The sequence below is a fragment of the Rissa tridactyla genome, chromosome 7 (assembly GCF_028500815.1).
Source record: "Rissa tridactyla isolate bRisTri1 chromosome 7, bRisTri1.patW.cur.20221130, whole genome shotgun sequence".
In the NCBI taxonomy this organism is placed as follows: domain Eukaryota; kingdom Metazoa; phylum Chordata; class Aves; order Charadriiformes; family Laridae; genus Rissa; species Rissa tridactyla.
In genome coordinates, this window is record NC_071472.1 from 40,104,902 (window position 1) to 40,126,416 (window position 21,515).

At 42.9% G+C, this 21,515-nt stretch overlaps 1 protein-coding gene across 4 annotated transcripts; it reads right to left on the minus strand.

Moving 5' to 3' along the window:
- Window positions 1-939: 939 nt before the first annotated feature.
- On the minus strand, window positions 940-20,659 carry MYL1 (myosin light chain 1). 4 transcript variants are annotated; one of them, XM_054209811.1, is made up of 7 exons: window positions 20,378-20,658; window positions 8,854-8,881; window positions 5,495-5,638; window positions 3,471-3,644; window positions 2,877-2,954; window positions 2,302-2,353; window positions 940-1,423 (listed from the first exon to the last, which is right to left on the minus strand). In XM_054209811.1, exons 1-6 carry the CDS (start codon window positions 20,501-20,503, stop codon window positions 2,325-2,327), a joined length of 579 nt encoding a protein of 192 aa, XP_054065786.1. In that variant the 5' UTR covers window positions 20,504-20,658; the 3' UTR covers window positions 940-1,423; window positions 2,302-2,324. The 4 variants fall into 4 exon arrangements, with proteins under 4 accessions (XP_054065786.1, XP_054065788.1, XP_054065789.1 ...); XM_054209813.1 differs by lacking the exons at window positions 8,854-8,881; window positions 20,378-20,658 and adding exons at window positions 9,132-9,156; window positions 9,946-10,078; XM_054209814.1 differs by lacking the exons at window positions 8,854-8,881; window positions 20,378-20,658 and adding exons at window positions 9,132-9,156; window positions 9,923-10,045.
- Between the last annotated feature and the right edge of the window lie 856 nt (window positions 20,660-21,515).

Consider the following 21,515-nt stretch of genomic DNA (forward strand, 5'->3'; position numbering starts at 1 on the left):
AACTTGCTTTAATGTATCATCTCACATATTTTTTTCTTGCCCTTTTAGGATAAGGTTAAATAACAAATACTTTTTTTTTTTCTCCCCCCCCCCTTTCTTCTGTCATGGGTTTTTCCCATTGTGCATGTAGCAACTGCAGCTACCTGCTGGCGTAAGTCTCTGGGCAGGTATAATTCAGAGACTCGTTTGGCCCTGTCTACCAGCATGTTGTGGATTTAAATGGGAGATTTTTTTGGTAAGCCTCAGAAAAGAGGCAGCTGCTGTTGCAACGGCTGCGGTTTATTCTGGTGCCAGCTGCCCCCGCTGCGCCCTGCTGCACCTGTTGGCACTTGAATTATGGTCATTTCGAGCATAGTAACTTAATAAGGCAAAGTCGGATTTTAATAGAACAAGCTGACACTCAGATGGGGATTAAGGCAGTTTCATGAACACTTAAGGAAAAGAGAGAGGAGCTACAGTTAAGGGCAGGGATGTGCAGGTAACAATACTCCCCTGAGCGATGGCTATTCCCACTGTCACTGCAGAAGAGGTGACTGGACTCCTGTTGCCATGGCCCAGGCAATTATGGCACCGTGCCGCTTCCCAGATACAGACCCTTTTGGCGTGGCTGATATTTCTGATTGTTTTTTCTAATTATCCACAAAGCTATAAATACAGGCGGTATCTAGAATGGATTCCTAGTAGTGCTGTGGGCCAGCTGCGAAAGCATTACGGAGAAGATTTTGCTGGGGAGAGTGGCTCTGCATGACCCCCCAGAGCAGGGCCACCCTGGCTGGTTTTGGGTCTCGCCTGATGTGCCAGGGCAGGTGCCACCTTGGGAGCTACTCTGACACCAGCCACCAGGTCTCCTTCTCCCAGAAATGTTTAAGTGCTGATGTAGGTGGTAGATCCCTAATTACTCCTTCTCCCAGTCCCCAAAGAAAACACTTTGCATTCCGATTAAATAGAGTGACCTCCTGAAGATGTCTGTTTTATTATTTTTTTCATAAAACTTTATTTTCTGAAATACAATATACAGACAAAATAAATTAAGTGCTGGCGCTGCTCTGAGTGGGTTTGAACAGCTTTAGAGGAAAAAAAAAAGACTTTATAGCCACAAAATGACTACAGGGATTTATTGATGCTTTATTTTTCCAAGAGATTACATTGTTTCAATGCAAACAACATGGAAAGAGATGATTGGGATGGATGGGTCCTGGATGGTAGCAGTTTATTCCGTCTAGCTTGCCTTGGTGAAGGTTTGGTTTTTTCAAGTGAAAGTGTAGTGACCCAGAGGTGATAACTATGGATGCACTGGTAAAAAGTGGTGGGGTTGGAAGCGCATCATCCAGTTCTATGCAGTTTCCATGTTGATGGTGACAGACTGAGCGAGAATCTCAGGCAAATCTCGAGTGCCATCTGGTCTTTCTGAATTTGACTTGTTCTGGGAAGGAATGTGAGAGTTGGACTTGAAGTCAATGTTGGCTGAAGAAACACTTGCAAAATGACAAACCGAGCCCTTGATTTCTATTTTGGGGTGTTTGTTGTTTCATACAGGAGTTGAGAATATGTCTTTCCTGGGATAGAATAACAGTTCAAATAAGCCCACAGACCCACGATATTTTATGTTTGCATTTTAAAGACAGCTGCTGGGTTTTTCTTTGGAGAAAATGGCAGCATATCAAGGTTGTGGGTTTTTTGGTTGTTTTTTTCCTACTTGTAGAAGAACTGCTAAATGATTGGGTACTTTCGAAGTCTGCTTTTGACTATTGATCATGTCTGTTAGAATACTCTTTTTCAGATGATTATTTTGTTTGAAGAGCTGTTCTCAGTAGTTCACACAAGTATTCAGGCTACTCTGTCTTTACAGAAATCTACAAATTATCAGAAGGTGTTGCTTTGATTTCCTTTTTTCTTTGGAAAAAACCCCACAAATTTCAATGTGCTTATAGGGTAAATGTCTCAGGCTGTCTTTTTGCATAGCTTAAACTCAAATTTTGTTTGACAGCAGAGTTCTAGGGTGATATTTAAGCCTGAGCATTTCCATGCTCATGAATAAACTGAGCATTTCTTTTCACAGCTTGGGTATGTTTGAAAAATCCACTAAACACAGTTTCCAACTGGTTATAGAGCTGTGAACAAGCCCCAGGAATCTGCATTCCTGTTTTCTTTGCTCTTGGACAACAGTCTCATTTCGTTCTATCTGTATCATTGGGGAGATGGTGTCATGTTGGTTTATAACCTATATCTGGCCATGGGCATGTGTAAGTCTTTAAGGATAGCAAACAGACCAGGTTAAGTGTGCAAATGAGAATGACATACCACTGGTATCTGGGGAAATCCACTTAGACAGACAAGATGTGCTTTACAAACGCTGTGGAAAAATACAGATATGCTAGTGAGAAGGAGCAGCAAATGTTACTTTCAGAAATACCTTTAAAAATAACAGCTGTTCATGAGCTGATGGCATTAAAAACACATGTTCCTGATCAGATTTGACCCAACAATGTGATAGAGAGTTCTGAGTGTTTAACATTGTACAAATCAAATGCTCTTCCTGCTTAAGTGTGATATGACCAACAGAGCACTTTGTCTAAGCATTAGCTATAGGATGGGTTCCAATCACTGTGACTGCTCTACAGAAGGCCAGAGAGTCTAGAGATCTGGCGCTGACTCAAGTAGCCTTCTCTGCTGTGGCTGAATCTAGTCTTTTGAGTGGTGTGACTCCAGGCTAAGCATATTGCAACAGTCATTATCATGCACAAGCCTTTCAGCCTAACTCAGCTGTAGCTTTGTCTAACTGACTTGCCTGGGAATCTAAAAGCCAACTGCCATGACACTCTGTGAGAGAGAGAGAAGAAATGTAGGATGAGAGGGTGTTGAACTCTTGCACCTACCTTCATAGTTGATGCAGCCGTTGGAGTCTTCCTGACCTTTCATGAGTTCGTCTACTTCCTCTTCTGTCATCTTTTCACCTGGAAAGTGGAGAGAGCTTGGTTAAGTCTTTCACAAACACACAACTGAGGCTGAACCCTACAGCTTTTCCAAAGGCTTCCCTTATTTTCTGAGTTAGTAATAAAAAGACCTATATATGAACTGAGCTTTATTAATTTTAACTTCCTTTAGAAGTTCTGCACGTGTGTATAAACACAGGGATTCTAGTTATTCCTACAGAGTAAAGAAATAATGCAGCAAATCCTCTACTTTTGTCTATATGTGTTACGTCACTGAGGTGTACAGCCTTTTCTCTCTAGTCCTCAAATAACAGACACTAGGCTGAATTTAGAAATAATAAACCAAACCTTTTCTTTTGGCTTTCTACTGAGTTTTGTGTTTGCTTTCCTTCTGGATTCCCAGTTAGGAAACCCGGAGTCTTTTCTGGGTTTGTAGCCTCCTACCTTTCCAAAGTGGTTTGAGTATCTTTCTTCCCCTTCTCATGCCTTCAAACAGCAGCAATTTTTAAAGTCCTCACAGAGATGATAATCCCTTACCCAGAGTAGCCAGTACGTGACGGAGTTCAGCCCCCATGACTGTGCCGTTGCCTTCCTTGTCAAAGACACGCAGACCTTCAACAAAGTCTTCATAGGTACCCTGTTCCTTGTTGTTAGCAGCTGCTTGCAACATGGGGAGGAACTCTTCAAAAGTGATTTTTTTGGCATTCATCTCTGGAAAGACAGCACAGTTGCTACATGCTAGACACTTTTATGTGTGTTCTTTTGGGATACTTGCCCTGAAATGTGGGAGAGCCTCCCACCCCATTTGCACACCTCTTTCTATGCTTTACTCTAGTCTTTGCCTCGGGATTTGGCAGTTCCTTTGCAGAATCTGGATTCTCTCTTATCGTGGAAGTCACTTTTCATATCCTTGCTCTAGCCCTCTTCTCATGTAATTTTACATATTTATGTGCATGTTTATTTTTCTTTCAGAAATGCAACTTGCTGTATGAGTTGATCTTTGAAAGGATTTTGGGAGGGGGGGAACTAAGGCTTACAGTAAAACAGAAATCTTGAGCCCCAACACTGAGAAAAGGTAATGAGGGGGATGCTGCGACTTAGACAAGCCCCTGACGTTGCTGACATGTTACTGACTCTTCAGGGTCTCTTGGATGTGGCAGCAGAGACTATTAGCAAAAGAATAAACTAATTAAAAATAGGAATGTCTAGTGGGGGTGGTGTCCAGATTTCCTATTGACACGTTCAGCGTGGAGGTTTAAGGACTCAGAAGCTTGGTGCATCTAACCCCTTTGTTGTCATGAGCCAGAAGTTGTAGTCCTCAGTGAGGCCTTCCCCAAATGTTTGTTGTTGGAGCAAGGCTGTCAAATAAAAGGCTCTTTTTTTTTCTTTTTTTCTTTTTTTTCTCATGGATCTTTGCAAAGAGCAGCCTTCATCTGGGCAGCAATGAAATATAATAGATGGAAAAGTGTGAGAGATTTTTGAAGTTGTAGCAGGGGAGGTTTAGATTAGATATTAGGAAGAATTACTTTACTGAAAGAGTGGTCAGGCACTGGACCAGCCTGCCCAGGGAGGTGGTTGAGTCACCATCCCTAGAGGTGTTTAAGAAACGTCTAGATTTGGCACTTCAGGGCATGCTCTAGTGGCAGAGATTGTAGGTTATTTGGTTGGACTCGATGATCTCAAAGGTCCTTTTCAACCATGAAGATTCTGTGATTCTATAATTCTATCATTCTATGAATATACAGTTGTTACAGAAGCTATTTTACTACCCAGCTGTATCAAAATCACTGTCGGTATTGCTGTAGTCACTTAAAGTACTGTCATGGTCTCACCTCCCTGTTAGTCCTCTGCTTGGTGCTTCCCGCTGGTGCTAATGCTTAACTCAGGTCTTCTGAATTGTTCCTCAAAGCTGCCTTTACCAGGCCTGAGGGCTTGGATATAATTTAGCCCATCTTAACATGATTCTGCGTGACTGACATCAGGGATCACCTGCAGCTAGGTCCTTGTTAGAAGGAGGTGACTACAGTATTTACCATTTCTTTTATCTCTAAGAGGGGAGAAAAGGCGATGGAAAATGGCCACTATAATTTATGGCCCACATACGCCTCAGCATGCCCAGGTTTGTAGGAGCTTTGAGCAGGTGGGTTTCCAGTCCCAGGGCATGTCTTGGATTATGCAGAAAATCCTGCACTGGAAGGACCTGAACAGCTAAGTATCAGCTGTTAGAAATGGATTTACAGCTCCTCAGCAAGGGCAGGGGCACAAATGGACTGTGAGCAGCAATGAGTGTGTGTTACACCACACCAAGCTGACACCAAAATGGTCCCTACAGAGAATTCTCCATATGCTAAGAATTTTTTCCTCTGTCTGAGCAATGTATTCCCCATTACCATCATCCTCTTCAAAAGGAATGGGAGAAATCCCATGTATTGTTGCTGCAGAGTCCCCCTTGCTCCCCATCAGAGCAAAAGCTCCTCACCCTCCTGCTATGACTGTTGATGTTGCCTAATTACAGTTCCCGAGCCTCAAGAAGGGCCCATGAGAGACTGTAGGGCACTTACCCTCTTTGCTGGGGTGGCCCAGGATCTTGTTGATCTCAGCATTTGTAGGGTTCTGCCCCAGCGCCCGGATGATATCACCAACTTGACTCAGGGTGATCTTGGCATCACCAGTCCTGTCAAAGAGGAGGAAGGCCTCCTTGAATTCTGCAAGGGAAGAACAACGGTTAAATTGAGCCAGGTAGCTCCCTATTGACAAGCTGTATTGACAGAGATGTGAGCCTGTTGTCTCCTGGCACTGTTCCACCACCTCCAGGGGAGTTAGCCAGGGGAATCTTTGGCCCACAATCCCAAGAAAAACTCCTCCCCTCTGACATTTTGGTTTCACTATTTTTAAACTTTTATATCTACCTTTCATAGCTTTCCTGGCTCCAATAGCCATCAATAGCTTTGTGATTGACCCCGTAGTTATTTCAAGCACGTGGAAAGATAAGCTTTCTATAAACATTGCCATTCAAGAACAGGTTTCTTTACATGACATAGCAGCAGAGGTTAAAAATGTTATTATCCACTCCACCTTATCTTGCCAGAGGACTGGGACTCTTCTGTCAAAGTACCTAGCAGTGCAAACCATCTGCCTGCTTCAGTGGGTCCTGCCTGCAATCCCAGCATCTCAACTACACAGCACTAATGGGAAATTTGAAGGTGGATTACAAATGCTTCTACTTTTGTTTACCCTTAAAGTTGCCTTACAATGACATTTCTACCCATGCTTGTTCTCTCTCTTCTCTGACCTTTGTGGTCTTGGCCCTGCTTCTTACAGATGCAAGAATATTATCTGGCTTTTCCAGTGGTAGTACTTGAAACTTCTCTTCTTTCAGTGCTGACAAGTGGTCAACGTTCACTTATTTCCCTCTTGCTGCTGACCAAGGACTTGGGGTACAGACATTTCTCCTACAAAAATCAGCACAGATGGTTGCCTTCATTGCATTGCCAATCTTCATCTTCTATTGCAAATTTCCATGTTAATCATCTTACTATATTTTTCAGGCTTTTCAGAGTATTTGTTGCAATGAATAAAGAAATATGTTTTTAAAAAAAGAGGGAGGGGAGAAAGTGAAGGCTCCAGCTAAAAAGCCATCTTTGAATCTCGTATATCAAGAGTATCTTGACTCTGCTGTTGATCTTTTCTGCACTGCAGTGTCTGATGATGCTGTGTTTTAGCTCCAAGTAAACCAAGTGAAATGTTTTTCCCTTGGCCATGATGCGCTTCCAGCAGCTAGACAGGCTTTCTGTTTCACAGTGTGTGCATGTGGAATGTTCTTTGTGCCTTGGGGCAGATTTAGGAGTAATAAACCACATTTCAAATCATGTCTTCATTCATCTTGTGCTGGGGATGTGTGACGCAGAGGTATTTAGGTTCCTGCTTTAGCCATCCATATACTGCCTTAGTGGAGGAGTTGCTGGCACCCAGTAAAACTGCTGATACAGGATGTTGGCCTGCTAGGCTGTAACCTAATACATCTGAAACTAATCCTCTTACTGTCTGATGTGAGAGACCTATAACCCTTTACTGCTAACCCTCTCCCCTTACAACTTTTATTGCAGGGTATGAAATCAAGGCCTTCTGGACCTGTGTAGAGATTCCCCTTCCAATATACCAACTTGATATCAGCTCCTGCTCTAGCAGCGGAGGTCGATAGAGCTGTAGTGATTTACACCATATGATCCAATCTTTCATCTGGTGCGTTAATGACATTTAGCCAGAGTGAGGTATAAAACAATGCCAGTTTGCTATTAGCAAAGCCATCAGGAGAGTTTCTCTGTTTTGTAAATCCCATGAAGTTTTATGTTCACTGGGTTCTGAACACTGCTCCCCAGCTCACAGAAAAGGCCTGATTTTATTTTTGTCTCTCAGGCATGCATTTCACTGCAGTATATCTTTGCTGTGGGATTTTTCTTTTTAGTGTTTTATTTTTAATATATATATAGCTAGTCCAAGTTTCTACCTCTGCTGGAACAAGCACATCTAAAATCCCTCTCTGAGGAGGATACTAACCAGCTGCTGGTGTGTCAGCCTGTGTGCATGGAAATAGCTACTGCGGGTGGGACATCTCTGTTCCTGGGAAATTCTCCCTCTCCCAAACAGCCTTTAATTACTCTACTGCTTGATTCAGTCATCACAGCATTACAGCAGCTGGATGATCCAAAAAATGTAGGGAAGCTGAAAGAAATATTTTGCTTTGTTACACATGCCAGCAGCTTTGAATTGATGGCATTCTTCCATAAACCCTCCCCACCCTTTTCTAAAAGTTTAAAATTCTGAAAGAATTAAAAAAGTGAGGAAGAGTCCAAAAGATTTTATTTGTAACCAGGAGCGTTTGGACTGCAGGAAGAGAGAAGTTTCCAATCTCACTTACTGCACTATACCTCTCCTTATTGCTTTGATGGTGTAACCCAGAGCAGGCTGGTGTTCAGGGAATTTAGGGCTGTCTCTTAAGACCTGCTTCTAGCTATTTCTCTCTCTGGACTTCTAGTATATCCCTGTATCTTCCATTCTAAATGTTTTGTTCACAGTGAGAAGTCTACTATATTTGCTTCTGAATTTTGGACATTTTTTAAACCTATGTTATTTAATAGAGCCCAAATGCATCTCTTAGGTTATTTAAAACCTGCCAATTTATATTTCAAGAACTTCAGTGGGGATTTTTGTTCATGTCAGAGTTTTTAATTGGATCTTTCTAGCAGATTGAAAAAAATTTGGAACTTGCTGGTGACTTGTGAATCAGAGAATACAGCAAGAGGCTCAAGAATTGCAGCATATCCAGTCTATTGTGTTTATAAGCAACAGTTTACACAAGTCACTTATTTGCTAACTGTTTCCATGCTTCATGAATATATTTACAGTAAAACAGCCTTTGTTCCTTCCCTTCCACAACACCTCCTGGCAAAAGTGACATGTAGGCCTCTTGCATCTTCCATTCATGTAAAATTGCAATGTCACTGCAGCTAAGTTAAATTTTCAACCCGCTCCCTCGTTCTGTCATCCTTCATCTGCCTATTTCCCCAATGACTTTCAAATGCAAGACCCGTTTTTGGCATCCTTGTGAATGGCCAGTACAGGAGCACAACTGAAAACTGCTCTGTAGGTAAAGCTGGTAAAACCAGCGTATTTCCTCTTCGTACCATGGCAGAAACGTCTCAGCTTGGGCAGCACGTAAGCACCCAGATAAATTACATGTAAATCCATGGTCAGATTCTTGTTCAGCATAAGTCAGCACTGCTCCCCTGAAGCCAAGAGTGTGATGATTTATACCAGCTAGAGTCCTAGCTCATCTTTTCGTAAAGGTTAAACTTCTGAGCCTGTAGCTCCTCTCTGAACCCATGTACATGTAAAACACATTGGCTCTCTTGTAACTTACCATCCTGTTGCTCCTGGGAGAACTCGATCTGTTGAAAGGAAATCAATCATAAAAAATAGCTTAGGAAGGGGGGGCTTGGGGAGAACCTGTTTGTTTTCTAAAGCATCCAGCTCAATCCATGAGTCATCATCCAAAACAGCAAAAATGTGGCCTGTCAGATGTGCAGAAGTAATGCAGATAGCAAAAGAGCTCTTAAGACTAGTGAATATTTAGCATTTGGTAGCCATTATGTTCCACCTCCTGCCCCCCAGTTAAAGTTTAACTTTTATTTCACTTACCACTAATTTGGTCAGGAGTGAAGGACTGCAGTTGGGAAGAAAAAGAGAGAGAAAAGAGAACTAGTACTGCTGAAAATGCACTGAGAGAAAACAAATAGCACAAAGTAGCTAAGCGCTCTCATATCTGTCTTGCCTAGTGTAATTAGGCCATAGCAAACTAAACTAGCAACTTCCCTTGCAAAAATGCATCACCAGGTCTATTCTTAAAGATTCTGTTAAAATCTGCATCCCAGGGAAAGTCAGGGTTGTGGCTAGAACCGACCAAAATCTAGAGTCTCTTAACTAACAAAGAAGTTGTTACTGTATCATCAGGTCATTTACTGTTTTCTGTTTTAGTATAGACCCATTTTATTAAGACCATTTGAAGTAGTATTGCTTAACAAGCAGCTTTTTTTCCATTAACATAGAAATTAAGCCAATCCCTTAAAGTTTGTGTTTCAAATTAGTTTCTGACAATAACATTGTTTCATAAACTACTAAACTATGATATTTTCTCATATAAAAATATTACTATTTTCCTTTGCCACTTCAGCAGGTTGCATCCGATTTAAAAAGAAAAAGCTCAGCAGACAGCACTAGCAAACTGTAACCCTTCTGTCTGAAGCTACAGGAGCTGCACGTCTACCATTGCCTGGTGCAGAATTTGAGGCTCACTGGAAAACCTCGCATAGGTTTAAGGAGGAAAGCCAAGCAAATCTAAACTGTCTTATGGATTGTCCTTCCCTCCCCTAGAACTAACTTGAGCGAGAAGCCTGATTTACTTATGTAAAATACACTGGCTCGCTGCTAACCATTAGCTTTCCGGTGGACCCACCATGGTTGAGAGTTGGAAAAGCAGAGCAGCAGACGGGCAGGAGGGATTAGCTGAGAGGTCTCGAGAGTGGTCCTGCTTTCCTGGCCTTTCTTCCCCTTATTTATCCAGCAGCGCTGACGGCATTGCCTGGATTAGGTGTCAGAAGGAGAGGTCCCTCCCCTTGGCGAGTTCTTTAGCTTTCTTAGGGCAAAGTGACAGGAGGCTCCATGTCTTGATCGACATCTTCTGGTGGCTATTTTTAGGAGGCTGGAGAGGGCAGGGAGTGGCAAGCAGTAAGTTTGATTCATGTCAGCACTTTCTGGGTCCATACCATCAAGAGCAGATATTCCTTGTCCAGACCTACCAAGATTTCCTTATAGGGAAGGATTCTATTTCTCCAATAAGCTATAAAGTCAGCGAACAAGGAGCGCTGAGGGTGAGAGGTGCCATGTGTTTGCCCAGCTGGCTGGTTTTACACGTGGCTTGCAGGTTGTGTTTTAGATGCAGCTGGATGGTCTTCGTACCTTCCCTGGGCTTTGCCCAACCCCTTGTACGGATGATACAGCTCTCAACAGCAGATGAGTGGTGCTGCTGCTTGTCCGCGCGGTGTGGTCCAGTTGTTGGCAATGAACAGATTAACCTGTTGACAGAGGTGGTGTCTCACTGTGAAGCTCTTCCTCTGCACTGCTCACGTTTTCCAGATTTTGAACATTTTTAAGGGAAAAATTATCCGTGCATTTTGGATCCAGCTGTGTTGCTTGTTTAGCAGCTGATGTGGAGATGTACCCAGCAGGGCAGTGGGAAATTTGTACTCACAGTAGCCTGTGCTCTCCAGGACACCCAGTATGCCAGCTTCAGAGCTCACTGGTATGGTGAGAGGAGGTGCTGCTGAGGTTTTTGTGATGTGACAGTAAGGGAGAAGCCATGATAGAAGCAAAGACCCCCAAAGGCTTTGTGAATTGGAAGGATGACTGTTCATGGTGGGGAAGGGGGTACTTGCTTTTTGGGTTGCAGAGAGGAGGGGTCATGGTGGGACTACAAGTGGGGAGTTCCTAGGTAGGTTGCAGGAGGTAGAGGCTGCAGCTTCTTCAGTAGCAAAGTTCTAGTCCTTCCATGTAGCATCCTCCAAGCCCGGGTCAAATCTCCAAATTGATGCCATGAGACATTGTAAAGGATTAGAAAACTTTGCTCCAAACTTCTTCCTTTCCCCATCACCTCAACTGGGGCAAGAGTGTCATGGCGCCAGGGTGGGAATGGTTGTGTGACAACAACAGACTCCCTGTTGCAAACTCAAGTTCCTTCTACAATTTCTATTTATTTCCTTTGTTGAGCATTCACCGCTCCTGGTTTTCTAATGATGAAATGTGATTAGTGCGGGAAATTTTCTCCTGTAGCTCACTTAGTTACCCTGAAGATAAGCATGTGAATGTCTCTTTTCAGTATATTGAGGGCTCTGAAAGAAAGAATCAAATCCAAGCAGACTTTACTGTTGTGTTTTTGGGCGTGTTTTGTTGTGTTTTTTAGAAAAACTGAGCTATCAAAATAGGTCAAAAAAACCCTGAGCAATCAAAATATGTCAAAATATTTGGTTGGATTTGAGACATTAACCTCCTACTTCCTATTTTAAAAGCTAAAGATACAACTGCAAAGAATTTTCTAAGCTTGCCATTTTAGCTGGAAAACATTCTGTCCAAACAGATTATTTGCATTTTTGGAGAAATAACTGGAAAATATACTGAGTATGAAAAACACTTCACTGCCAATCCTTCACGTTTGGTTCTTCTGCTGTCTGTGATCTCTTGGCCTGTGGGAGCAGGGATGTACTCGGGACAAAGTGTAGCCGTGATCAGGTGTGGCTGCATAGAAGAGGGGGTTGATGCTTTTCTCTCAATTAGCTACCACAGGTTTAGCGCAGGGCAGGCTTCCTGACTAATACGGGCTGGGGCTGGAGCTCGAGCAGTGAGAAAACTAATATAGATCTTGGCCATCAGTCCTAATGCATTAATAGAGGAGCTTTCTAAAGACTTTGGCAGAGCTGAAATGTTGCCTGGGTCAACGCAGTGTGTTGCCTTTTGTGGAATTTTCCTTCTGCCCTTAGCCTCTTGCCCTGCAGTGCTGGCAACTGGGAAAATGTTCCCCTGAAAACAGGATTTAATTATTTTTTTTTTAAAGGAAAACTTAGATTAAGTTTCCTGAACATTTTTTCTTACTTCCAGATAAGCTTTATGGTTGGCTACAACAAAACTTACCCCAAAAGATTTTAGATGCCAAGCAGAAAATAATTGGGGTGCATTTGTCTTGCATGTAGAAAACTGATACGTGGATTAGTCATCTGGCTTGAATGGGCTATCAAATACTTATAAATTGAGAGGGGTCTACATATAAGCTCATTGATCTTTTGACTATGTGAGACTTTGTCTCAGAATTTAGATGTGGAAATACTAGTGCACCACAGCAGCCCTTCATTTTATTACTGATTCTTGACTAAAAGCTCACTAGACAGAGTTTTGCTGGGGAGAAATATTCTAGCGTGGGCATGTTGCACTCCCTTGAATTAAGAATCATCCTGCTTTAAGCCAATGGGGTCTGTTGGGGGCTTGAAGTGCTACTTGTTTTGAGCAAGGGCACCTACAAACGGCCTCAGTATAGAAAATATTTCAAACACTCCTTAAAAGAAATTAAATGTAAGATTTCTGATTCTGTAAGGAGCCTTCATAAACTTCAAAAGGTAGAAAGAAGTACTTTGCAGTGACCTGATCTTTGTTTTGATCCTGGCAGTGTTCTCTGCATTGTCAGAGGACATGACGAGTCTCAGGGCTTTAGGGAATATGTTGAAATTTCAGGGAGTTTGGTTTAAAAAGAATGAATGCCCTCCCCAGTAGAAATAATGAAAGGTTGAAGGAACTGCAACATATGGAAAGACCAAAAGGACCTGGATTTCTCTAACTTGGCTTAGCCCTTATTTGTGGACGGACAAAGTCGTTATCCAGAAGGTTATCTATGCCAAAGAAAAAGGTGGTGTGTTTTGGGTTATTTTGTTTGGCTTTTTTGTTTTTGTTTGGTTTTAAGATTAAGCCTTTTCCCTGTATAGTTTGTGACCACCTTCTAGTCATCTTGTTGCTAGATAGAGGCATTTTGACTAGGTCCCGGTTACGTACGGTGGGGTGGATAGAGTTGTATGCAACTCTGTCACCAGCTAAGCAGAAGACGCAATCCACACAGATCTTTATTTCCAAATTATTACCAAATTTCCTATTTTCCCAACAAATCACTGGTTCATGGGGCTTAGGGCCCTGACTTTTGCAGCGTGGTGCTGTGCTCACCTATTTAGTCTGGTGGGTACTGGGACTGAGTACAGCTGTGCTGAGTGAGAGTCACTTTGTGCTCACTGTAAATGTGTAAATGTCTGGACAGGATGAAAAGCCCTGGGAAAAGATGTTGCTGGGAGTTAAAGCATTCAGCTGCTCTGTCTGCTTGTAACCCTTTGGGTGAATTACAGAGAAGGGAATCATCTTAGGAGTCACCAGATATTTCAAGGTACTGTCTCTGTAGAAGAGACTGAGCATATCAGATGTCTCGGAAAATCAGAGAGGAGAAAATTGGAGAGTCTCCTAGGATGTTCATTGTATATTTAGCTTTCTGTTCAGGACTAGAGGGATTTTTTTTATTTTTGGGTGGAGATAAACCAGGATTGTGCCTACAGCAGTTCATATGATATCTGCTCACCATTAGTGCTGGCTCCTTGATTAATACAGCTGCACATATTTTCTAGTAGACATCACTGAGTGCAGGATTACACAGCTCTCAAACCCCTCTGAAAAGCAGGCTATCATTCTCCTGTCCCTCACCCCAGTTCAATAGCTTGTGCGATTGATGCCACAGATTTTAGAGAGGCTACTTCTCATTTAAGTAAGAATCAACAGCCTGATGGATTTAGCCTCATGTCTTCTATGAGGTGGAGAAACATTAGGAGCAGATGAGCTCTTGGGAAAGAGCGCTCTGTTTTGAGAACAGAGCTGCCTGGAAATACAATTGAAAAAAGGAATAAAAATGACCACCATTAATATAGGAGAGAAAATTGTGTGTGTGAGATAGCACGAGGCTTGGAAGAATAGTTTAAAATCTCTTTGAGTTTAATGGACTTAACTGCAGATGAATTTGAATTTTTTCTAAGCATTCTTTATAACTTTCCAGTTTGTTTACTTTAAAGCTCATAACTTCACAGTTGCTTTACAATTGTGCGACTTTTGGATGAGCCTCGCCAATTCATTCATGTGCCCTTCTGAAATGTCTGGGAGTGAAATGTGCGCTGTCGATCCCACCATTTTGAACAGATTTCATCAGCTTTATGGGGGGAAGTGCATTCAGTTGTGCTCATTTATAAAAGTGTCCCTCTTCTAATTGCACTTAGTTTTGCATGAATGTGTGTAACCGAGAGGATGTGTGAGGAACTGTGAGAGCTCAGGGCCCCGCTCTCACAGGGATTTGTTGTTTTAATGTGCCTCCCAGCGGCAGTCTTAGAGTATTAACGTTATTTAAGCTATTGCTACTTGACATTTAAGTGCTCTGCGGTAAACCAGCCAGTTGACAGTGCTTTTTGGCAATGGGTGTAAGATGTAATAAAGCCTCAGTGAAGTGGGGGCAAACTTCCAGCTTGGTTTTTTCATATCTCCTTACAGACAACTTCTTTCTTTACTGGTCATTGGCTAAATTAGTCACCTTCTTCTTGCCTTATGTAAGATAAGCTCAAATATCTTGTTACTATCTGTTACAATCCCTCTGCACTCTAAGGGGGTTTTAAACAGTCTTTTAGAGATATTGTGGGGTTGTTTTGATTTTATTAGTTGATTGGGGAAAAAGGCTCTGCCACAGAACTGCTGTTAACACTTGAGATTACCCTGGGAGCTTTTGAAATGTTACTGTCTGTGTAATTTGCTTTAAATTCCACTGTTTCTACCAAAGTTTGTCACTCCCCACACCCTCCAAAGGCTATAGATATCTTTTTTTTAAATGCTGCCAAAGCTGTGAATTATAAAGAAAGAATCTTGTCAAAAATCATTATTTTCCAAATAATTTTTCAGGTTAGCAGACATAAGAAAAAGCATCTACTAATATATATGGACAGTCCCTACTTTTGAGGGACTCCTTGCTTGGCGGCACTTCAGGAAGAAAAAGAGGCAAAGTTCTTCTGAAAACTTTGCAAAGAAAACTAAGCGGTGGCTTTTCTGTTTGCTTTTCCTTCTGGTTTTCAACAGTATCCTGAAGGGATGTCTTGGTGTGTAGCTGAGTCTGAATGTCCAAGTTACCTGTGCTGGGACGCCTTTATGCCTTGCCTTGCCCGTGCAGTGATTTAGCAGCTGCCACCAACGTGGGTCTGGCATCAGTGATGGGGTTCACAGGGGCAAGGGATGTGGCTGGGGCTGCTCTGCTCTGGGGTGGATGCCGAATGGTGCCGTATCTCCGTGGTCAAAGCGGTAGCAGGATGCTGGGCCTCAGATAGGCACCTTTACATCTCTTAAGGCTAAGTCATATTTGCACTTGTCCCCTTCCTACCTGAAAGGGCACTTGGGACTGGTGACCTTGTCCAATGGGTCTATCAGTCCTAGGGAATCTTTCTGGAATTGTCACTGGAGTCAGGCATAATCTGAAGGCCTGTGCCAAAAATTTCAGGCAAAAACCTGCCAGTTCCTAAGAAAGCCCTTAGCACTATGTGTGAAGCTGCTGTTAACATTCCTGTTCTCACTCCACAGCTTCACATGGAGTTTGTCTGCAGCATAATAGCTCTCCGAGCGCTTCAGCTGACATTTGCAGTCCTGCTTGCCCTCCAGCCCAGAAGCTTTCTGTCAGTGCATTTTAGTGAGTTTATCTCTCTCTGGTTATATCCAACGCAATGTCTGTTCAGAGGTGACCTACTTGAGTAGTGAATGTAGTAAGAATTAAGGACACTTGGAGAAACACTTTTTACTGCCTTAAGAGCTCTGTATTTAAAAACAAATGATCACACAGGTTTGCTTCCATGCAGCAAGCTTCATCATGCATCACACAGTTACACAAGGCCTTAGCAAGTCTTTACTAGTTGATAGCTTCTAATTATTTTTCCCCTAAAGACGTAGGTAGCTTATCTGCAGTTGGGCATGGCCTAATTGGTGTCCTGGGATTTCAGTCTTGAAAACACCAGCATGGGAAGCCTTGTGTACCAAATGAACATCACTTAGACCACGGATACTTGCAAGAACACAATCTCTATCTCTGCTTGAGAGAGGATACTCAGGTGTATCCTTGAAGTAAAGGGCCTGGTGTGACACTGGATCAGGGTGCTACATGTTCAGATCACCATCTGCAGAGCAGAAGCCTGTGAAGTACTGCACTCAAGGTCTTCGGCACCCAGATCCCTGAACATCGCAGTTAATGCTATGAACCTGGCCTCAGTCCAAGGACTGGTTGTGTGTGCTGGGAAGGGCTTTTAGATTTCCAGTAAAAAAAAAAGCCCATGCTTTTGTTGTTGGTGATAGGGACAGAGTTAAACTGATTTGAGCAATACGAAGCTTATGCATTTCCCACTGCCTCAGTTGCAAAACGAAGCATGAGACATTCTCATCATTAATGTCTCATCCCAGTTATTGCAGACATAGACCCATGGTAGTGACGTTCGTCAATTCAACATTTCTTCTCACTTCAGGCTTGTGTGGGAGAAGAAAGTTGACAAAAGAGATAATCTATCTTTTTGGGAGTGTCCTAGGCCAGTTGTAACTACAGAATTCTTGGGGGTCTGCTGAGAAAACGACCCATACGGACATTTTGCTTTTAATCACGATTGGTTCCTGGTGGTAACTCTCAGATGCCTCCATCGCCCTGTGCTTCTCTTTCAGTTATAATTTAATCTTTAACCTTTGTACCTATTGTTCAAATCCAGGCCATGCTAGCAATAAGGAAAATATATAAGTTTGGGCTGGAAAGGCTTGTGCAAAGCAGATTGAGTTTTATGTTGCTTCCTGAGTAGGCGAAAAAGGGTCTTTGCATTTCCATTTGAAAACAAATTCTTTCTCCCTGCCTTGACTCTCTTCCTGTGGTTGTTGTACTGTAACCTAAGGTGAGCTGAGAAAGGGCTGACTTTAGAGGTTTGAGTCTTCAGCAGTTGGGTATTCCTGTTACTCAGTTTTATAGTCAATAGATGGTGCTCAAAAATAGAAAATGCCATACCAGCTGCTATTCGTACTAGCAAATAGCCAAATGTTTGCTTTAATCGGGTTAATTTAAAGCGGGGAAAAAAGAACAGAAGAGGGTGAAAGGCCTGTAACAACTTCTGATGGTGACAGGCAATTTTGGGGTGCCTGCATTTGCAAGGACCCAGCTTGAGACCTCCTAAGGGGAGAAGGAAAAAAAAAAGCCTAACCTTCCAAGTGTGCACCCCAAAAGGCTCACTGAAGATGGGCCAAGCAGGGCATCTGGGAGGAGGGGTACCACCAAAAGAATCACTACCCATGTTTGTAAACCACCTTCTTGTTTGTTTTGGAGAATATTATGATCTCTGATGGCAATTTAAAATGAAGCGCACTGCCAAATGTAACTTATTTGGCTACTGTAACCACTTATTAGGCAGCTCTGCCCTTACCCACTCCAGCTGTAATAGTTAGAAGGGGCTTGGATGTCTCTTTTTTAAATCTAACAAAGTCTGCGTGTTTGCCTGCTGTGTGGCTCCCCAAATCATCATGGTGCTGCAGCCTGGCATTCCCTGTCACCTCTCATTAGTAGCAAGCTCTGGCATGGCCACTAATTCCCCTGAGGGGTGAAGGGGAGTCCACTTGATGCCCTTGTTCGGCTTTGACTCCACGCCTGGAAAATGAGTGCAAAGAGCCCCAGGACAGGATTTCTCACTGGGTCCTGGTCAAAAGCTTAGTTTTAAGTATGCCCTGGCTCCAGAGTTTTGCTGGAAATGGTGCTGTGCCTTTTCCCATGCTGAGAGTTTGGTGGGTGAATGGAAGGATTCAGGATCAATTAATGCTTATTAAGGTACTGGGCTAAGACTCAGAAAATTTGATTCCTGACTCTGCCTCATCTCCCAGGCAAATCACTTGTAAGAAGACATTGTTTCCCTTCGCTGCCTGAGCTCTCAAAGGGTGAAAAAGGATAACCCAGGGTGGCTTGTTGGGACCTTGGGAGATCGTCCAGTCCCTGCCCCTGCTCCAAGGCAGGATGAAAGGCACCGTGGTTGTTCCTGGTGCCTTCTCAAAGAGCCCAGCACTGGAGGTGCCACAGTCTGCCTGGGCAGTCCTTGACCCATGTGGCGTCTCAAGTGAGAGGGGATGTGTGTCACCCTCACGAGCAGCGAGGGTTTCTGCATTAACTTGCGGCCACGGCGTGTGGTTGGGCTGGCTCCCCCGCTGCAGGGGGGTGCTCTGTCCACCCGTGCAGCGCCTCTGAGGCACCCGGCTCCTTGCCTGGTAAGGGCATGAGGAAGAGTGGAGGAGATACTTGCAGACAGATATATGTTAGTGATAAGCACGCAGGGCAGGGGCTGTGCCACCCACCACACTGCAGGGTAGTCCTGTGACCTCCATCATGCTGCTCATATCTTCACTTATTTGCAAATAGGAATGGTAATGCTAATGTGCTGCCATTAGTGTTAAAAGAATAGTTTTGTCTTACTAGCCCAGGTTTCCCCCCCCCCCCCCTTCAAAGAGGAAAATATTTTGTCTGATATTGTCATTTGAAAGAAAGAGAATTTAGGGACACTATCTTCTTCTATCAGTCTGAATATGACAAAACCTGGAGCGTTCTCTCTGTGCTACCAGTATATATTTCCTGTCATTACAGAGAGCTGTCTGAGTAAAGGAGTGAACTGCAGAGATGCCTCAGACTGCAGCTGGCCATTTTTTAGCTGGTAATATACTATTAAGTCTATCTGTGTACAGATGGATTACCTAGGATCACTGGAGTTGAAAATTCTATTTTCTTCTAATGAACTGGACATAGAAAGCTATCAAATCATATTAAATTATTTAGTAGGAAATCTAGCTTGTGTTCCCCTTCATCTCAGGAGATGAGTGAAATGTGAGGTCTAATCTAATTTTCAGACGGTACTCTCAAAAACAGTGGGCTTTTCATGTAGCTTTATGATGATCGCTCAAAGTATTTCAAAATGTCTTTTTTTTTGCTCTTGTTTTGCTTTGCCAGTGGGTTTAGTTTCAGTCTTATGAGAAGCTACATACTGTTTCAGAAAAATACTGACTCCTGATTGTGAAAATTAAAGTAAAATTCAAGAAATTTCACGAAATGGGTCATGATCTTGGGACTATACGTATTAAGATACCTGAAACAGAATTCATCACGAGACGAAAATGAGTAGGTCCTACTAGGAGTTTTTGTACTCCTTCTTTTCTCCATAATAGGCATGATTCCTTATGTAGAATTTAGCAAATTGGTCCTGGGACCAATGAGCTTGCCAGAGAGGTGGAGAATAACTATTTATAGTGCTACCCGGAGAAACTGGTCTGTCTCTCCCTCTCTTTAACTGCTTAACCTCCCTCTCCTCTTTCCTAAGTAAAGAAATTCCCAACATGAAGGAGTTTTCTTCGCAGTGTCAAGGCAACAATTAGTGATGTTCGTTGGCGTGCAAAGTCTAAAGACAGTATGAGATCAAATGGAAGCATAGTCAGAGGGAAACCTCCGAAAGACTTTTTCTCTTTGTTGCTTTTAATTTGCAGCAAATTGCAAATTCTGAGCAAAAATGTAAAGGTGAGAGGAGATCACTTGAAATGCTTCCATCCATGGCTTTCCAGCTCATGATCTCTATCAATGTTTGTTGTACAGTGCAAATGAAAAGAAAATAGATGAAACTGCCAAATCCCTCGTTCTTTTTTTAAACTGTTTTGTTTCTGTTTTTGAAGATAAGCCATGCTGATCTCAAAACACATGACCAAAGAGTCATCAGGTGGTTGCAAAAATTTGGAAAGGAATTTGAGGGGAAACTGCAAAATAAGATTTGGTTCTAGTACCAAAATAAACAGCACTATGGGAAAACATTGCATTGCAAGCTTCAATAACACTTTCCTGTCCTCGTGTACCTACTTTTTTTTGGGGGGGGGGGGGGGGTGGGGGGTGAGGGGATTGGTTTTTATTTCTTTTTAAATATAGCTTTACCAAACAGGTCAGACTGATACTGATTTGGTAAAAAGTTCTGAGGGTCACACTCCACAATACTTTTAAAATGGCCAGGCTTCACTCTTGTGTTAAATCATGCACCATGCCTTACACCCGTCCAGCTACTCAAACAATCAAAATCTCAGGCAGGTCAACAAACCCATCGACTGAGGTTACTCATTCATTTCACTGCAGTCCCCAAACCGGAACCAGACACACGCAGCGTTTCCCTGCAGGTCTCAGCTGGGACTCTGCTGACTTTCCCCTTTGGGAGCGCTTTGGGCCCGCGATCAGCACACGTTCATCCATTTACCTTGATGCTCTTGAGATCGATGGCGGGTTCTTTGGGTTTAGCTGGTGCAGGTGCTGGTGCAGGTGCTGGCGCGGGTGCTGGTGCTGCAGCTGCTGCTGGTTTCTTTACATCCTTCTTTGGTGCCATTTTGTGTTGCTTAAACTTGCAAGTAAAGGTGCCCCCCCAAAAGAACTTAAAAAAAAACCCCAAAACAAATCTTAAAAGTGATTCCCGTGAGAGAAGCAGTGGTCAGAATGAGCTACAGCCTGTGCCCTGGAGGTGGACCCAATGCGCTAAACTCTATAAGGGCATATATATATATTTCACTTAGTGCCTTGTACAGTCCTGACACATGCAGCTGGATTGGACAGCTTGCTAATCAAGGGGGATGTCATTCCAGCTTGAGCTATAAATGGAATATAAGAGTTCAGGGCTTCATAAGATAAAGGGACTTCAGTGGCTTTTTTCCTTGTCTTTAAACCACCCCAGCCACCTCCCCTGCAATTTTTTTTTTTTTTTAATGCGTGCAAAGGAGAGAGAAATGTGACAAACCCAGTTTCAGATCTGCCGTTGACATTCAGGCATAGATTGAACAGTCCCTTTTCTCATCAGAATTTCAGTTCTGCTTAAGTAATAAATCTTCTTTCTTTCCTTCCCTCCCCCTTTCCCTCATGCCTGTGTAGCGTTCCAGGAGGATTCGGTTTCAAGTAGGAATTTTGACTTTCATGGCTGGGATCATCAATTTCCAACCTCATTTGCTTCTCTTCCCACAGCCCCTCGTTCCTCCTCTGCTTCCTTCTTTTACAAGGAAGTGTTGATCAAGCAAAGGCTCTGGGTGTTTAAAAATAAAGCAGACAAATATGGAAAACACTGCAATACCTTCAGCCAAGACGTTTCTGCCAGACCCTGAGTGTCTTTCAGCTGTTCTTACTATTCCTTTCTATCATGTTAAGATTGTGTTTAATATTGAAAATTGCTTCCTTTGATCTTCTTTTTCCTCTCCTAGGGATAAGCTGTGTCCTGGTAGAATGGAGATCAGCTGGCTGTTATGTTTTCCCCCACAAAAGGTTTCCTTTTGTAATGTATTTATGATTGGAAACTAGCCGTCGGGCAAAGGAGGTGCTTCTGTTTTCACCTTGTTTGCCTGCCCATCCCATGT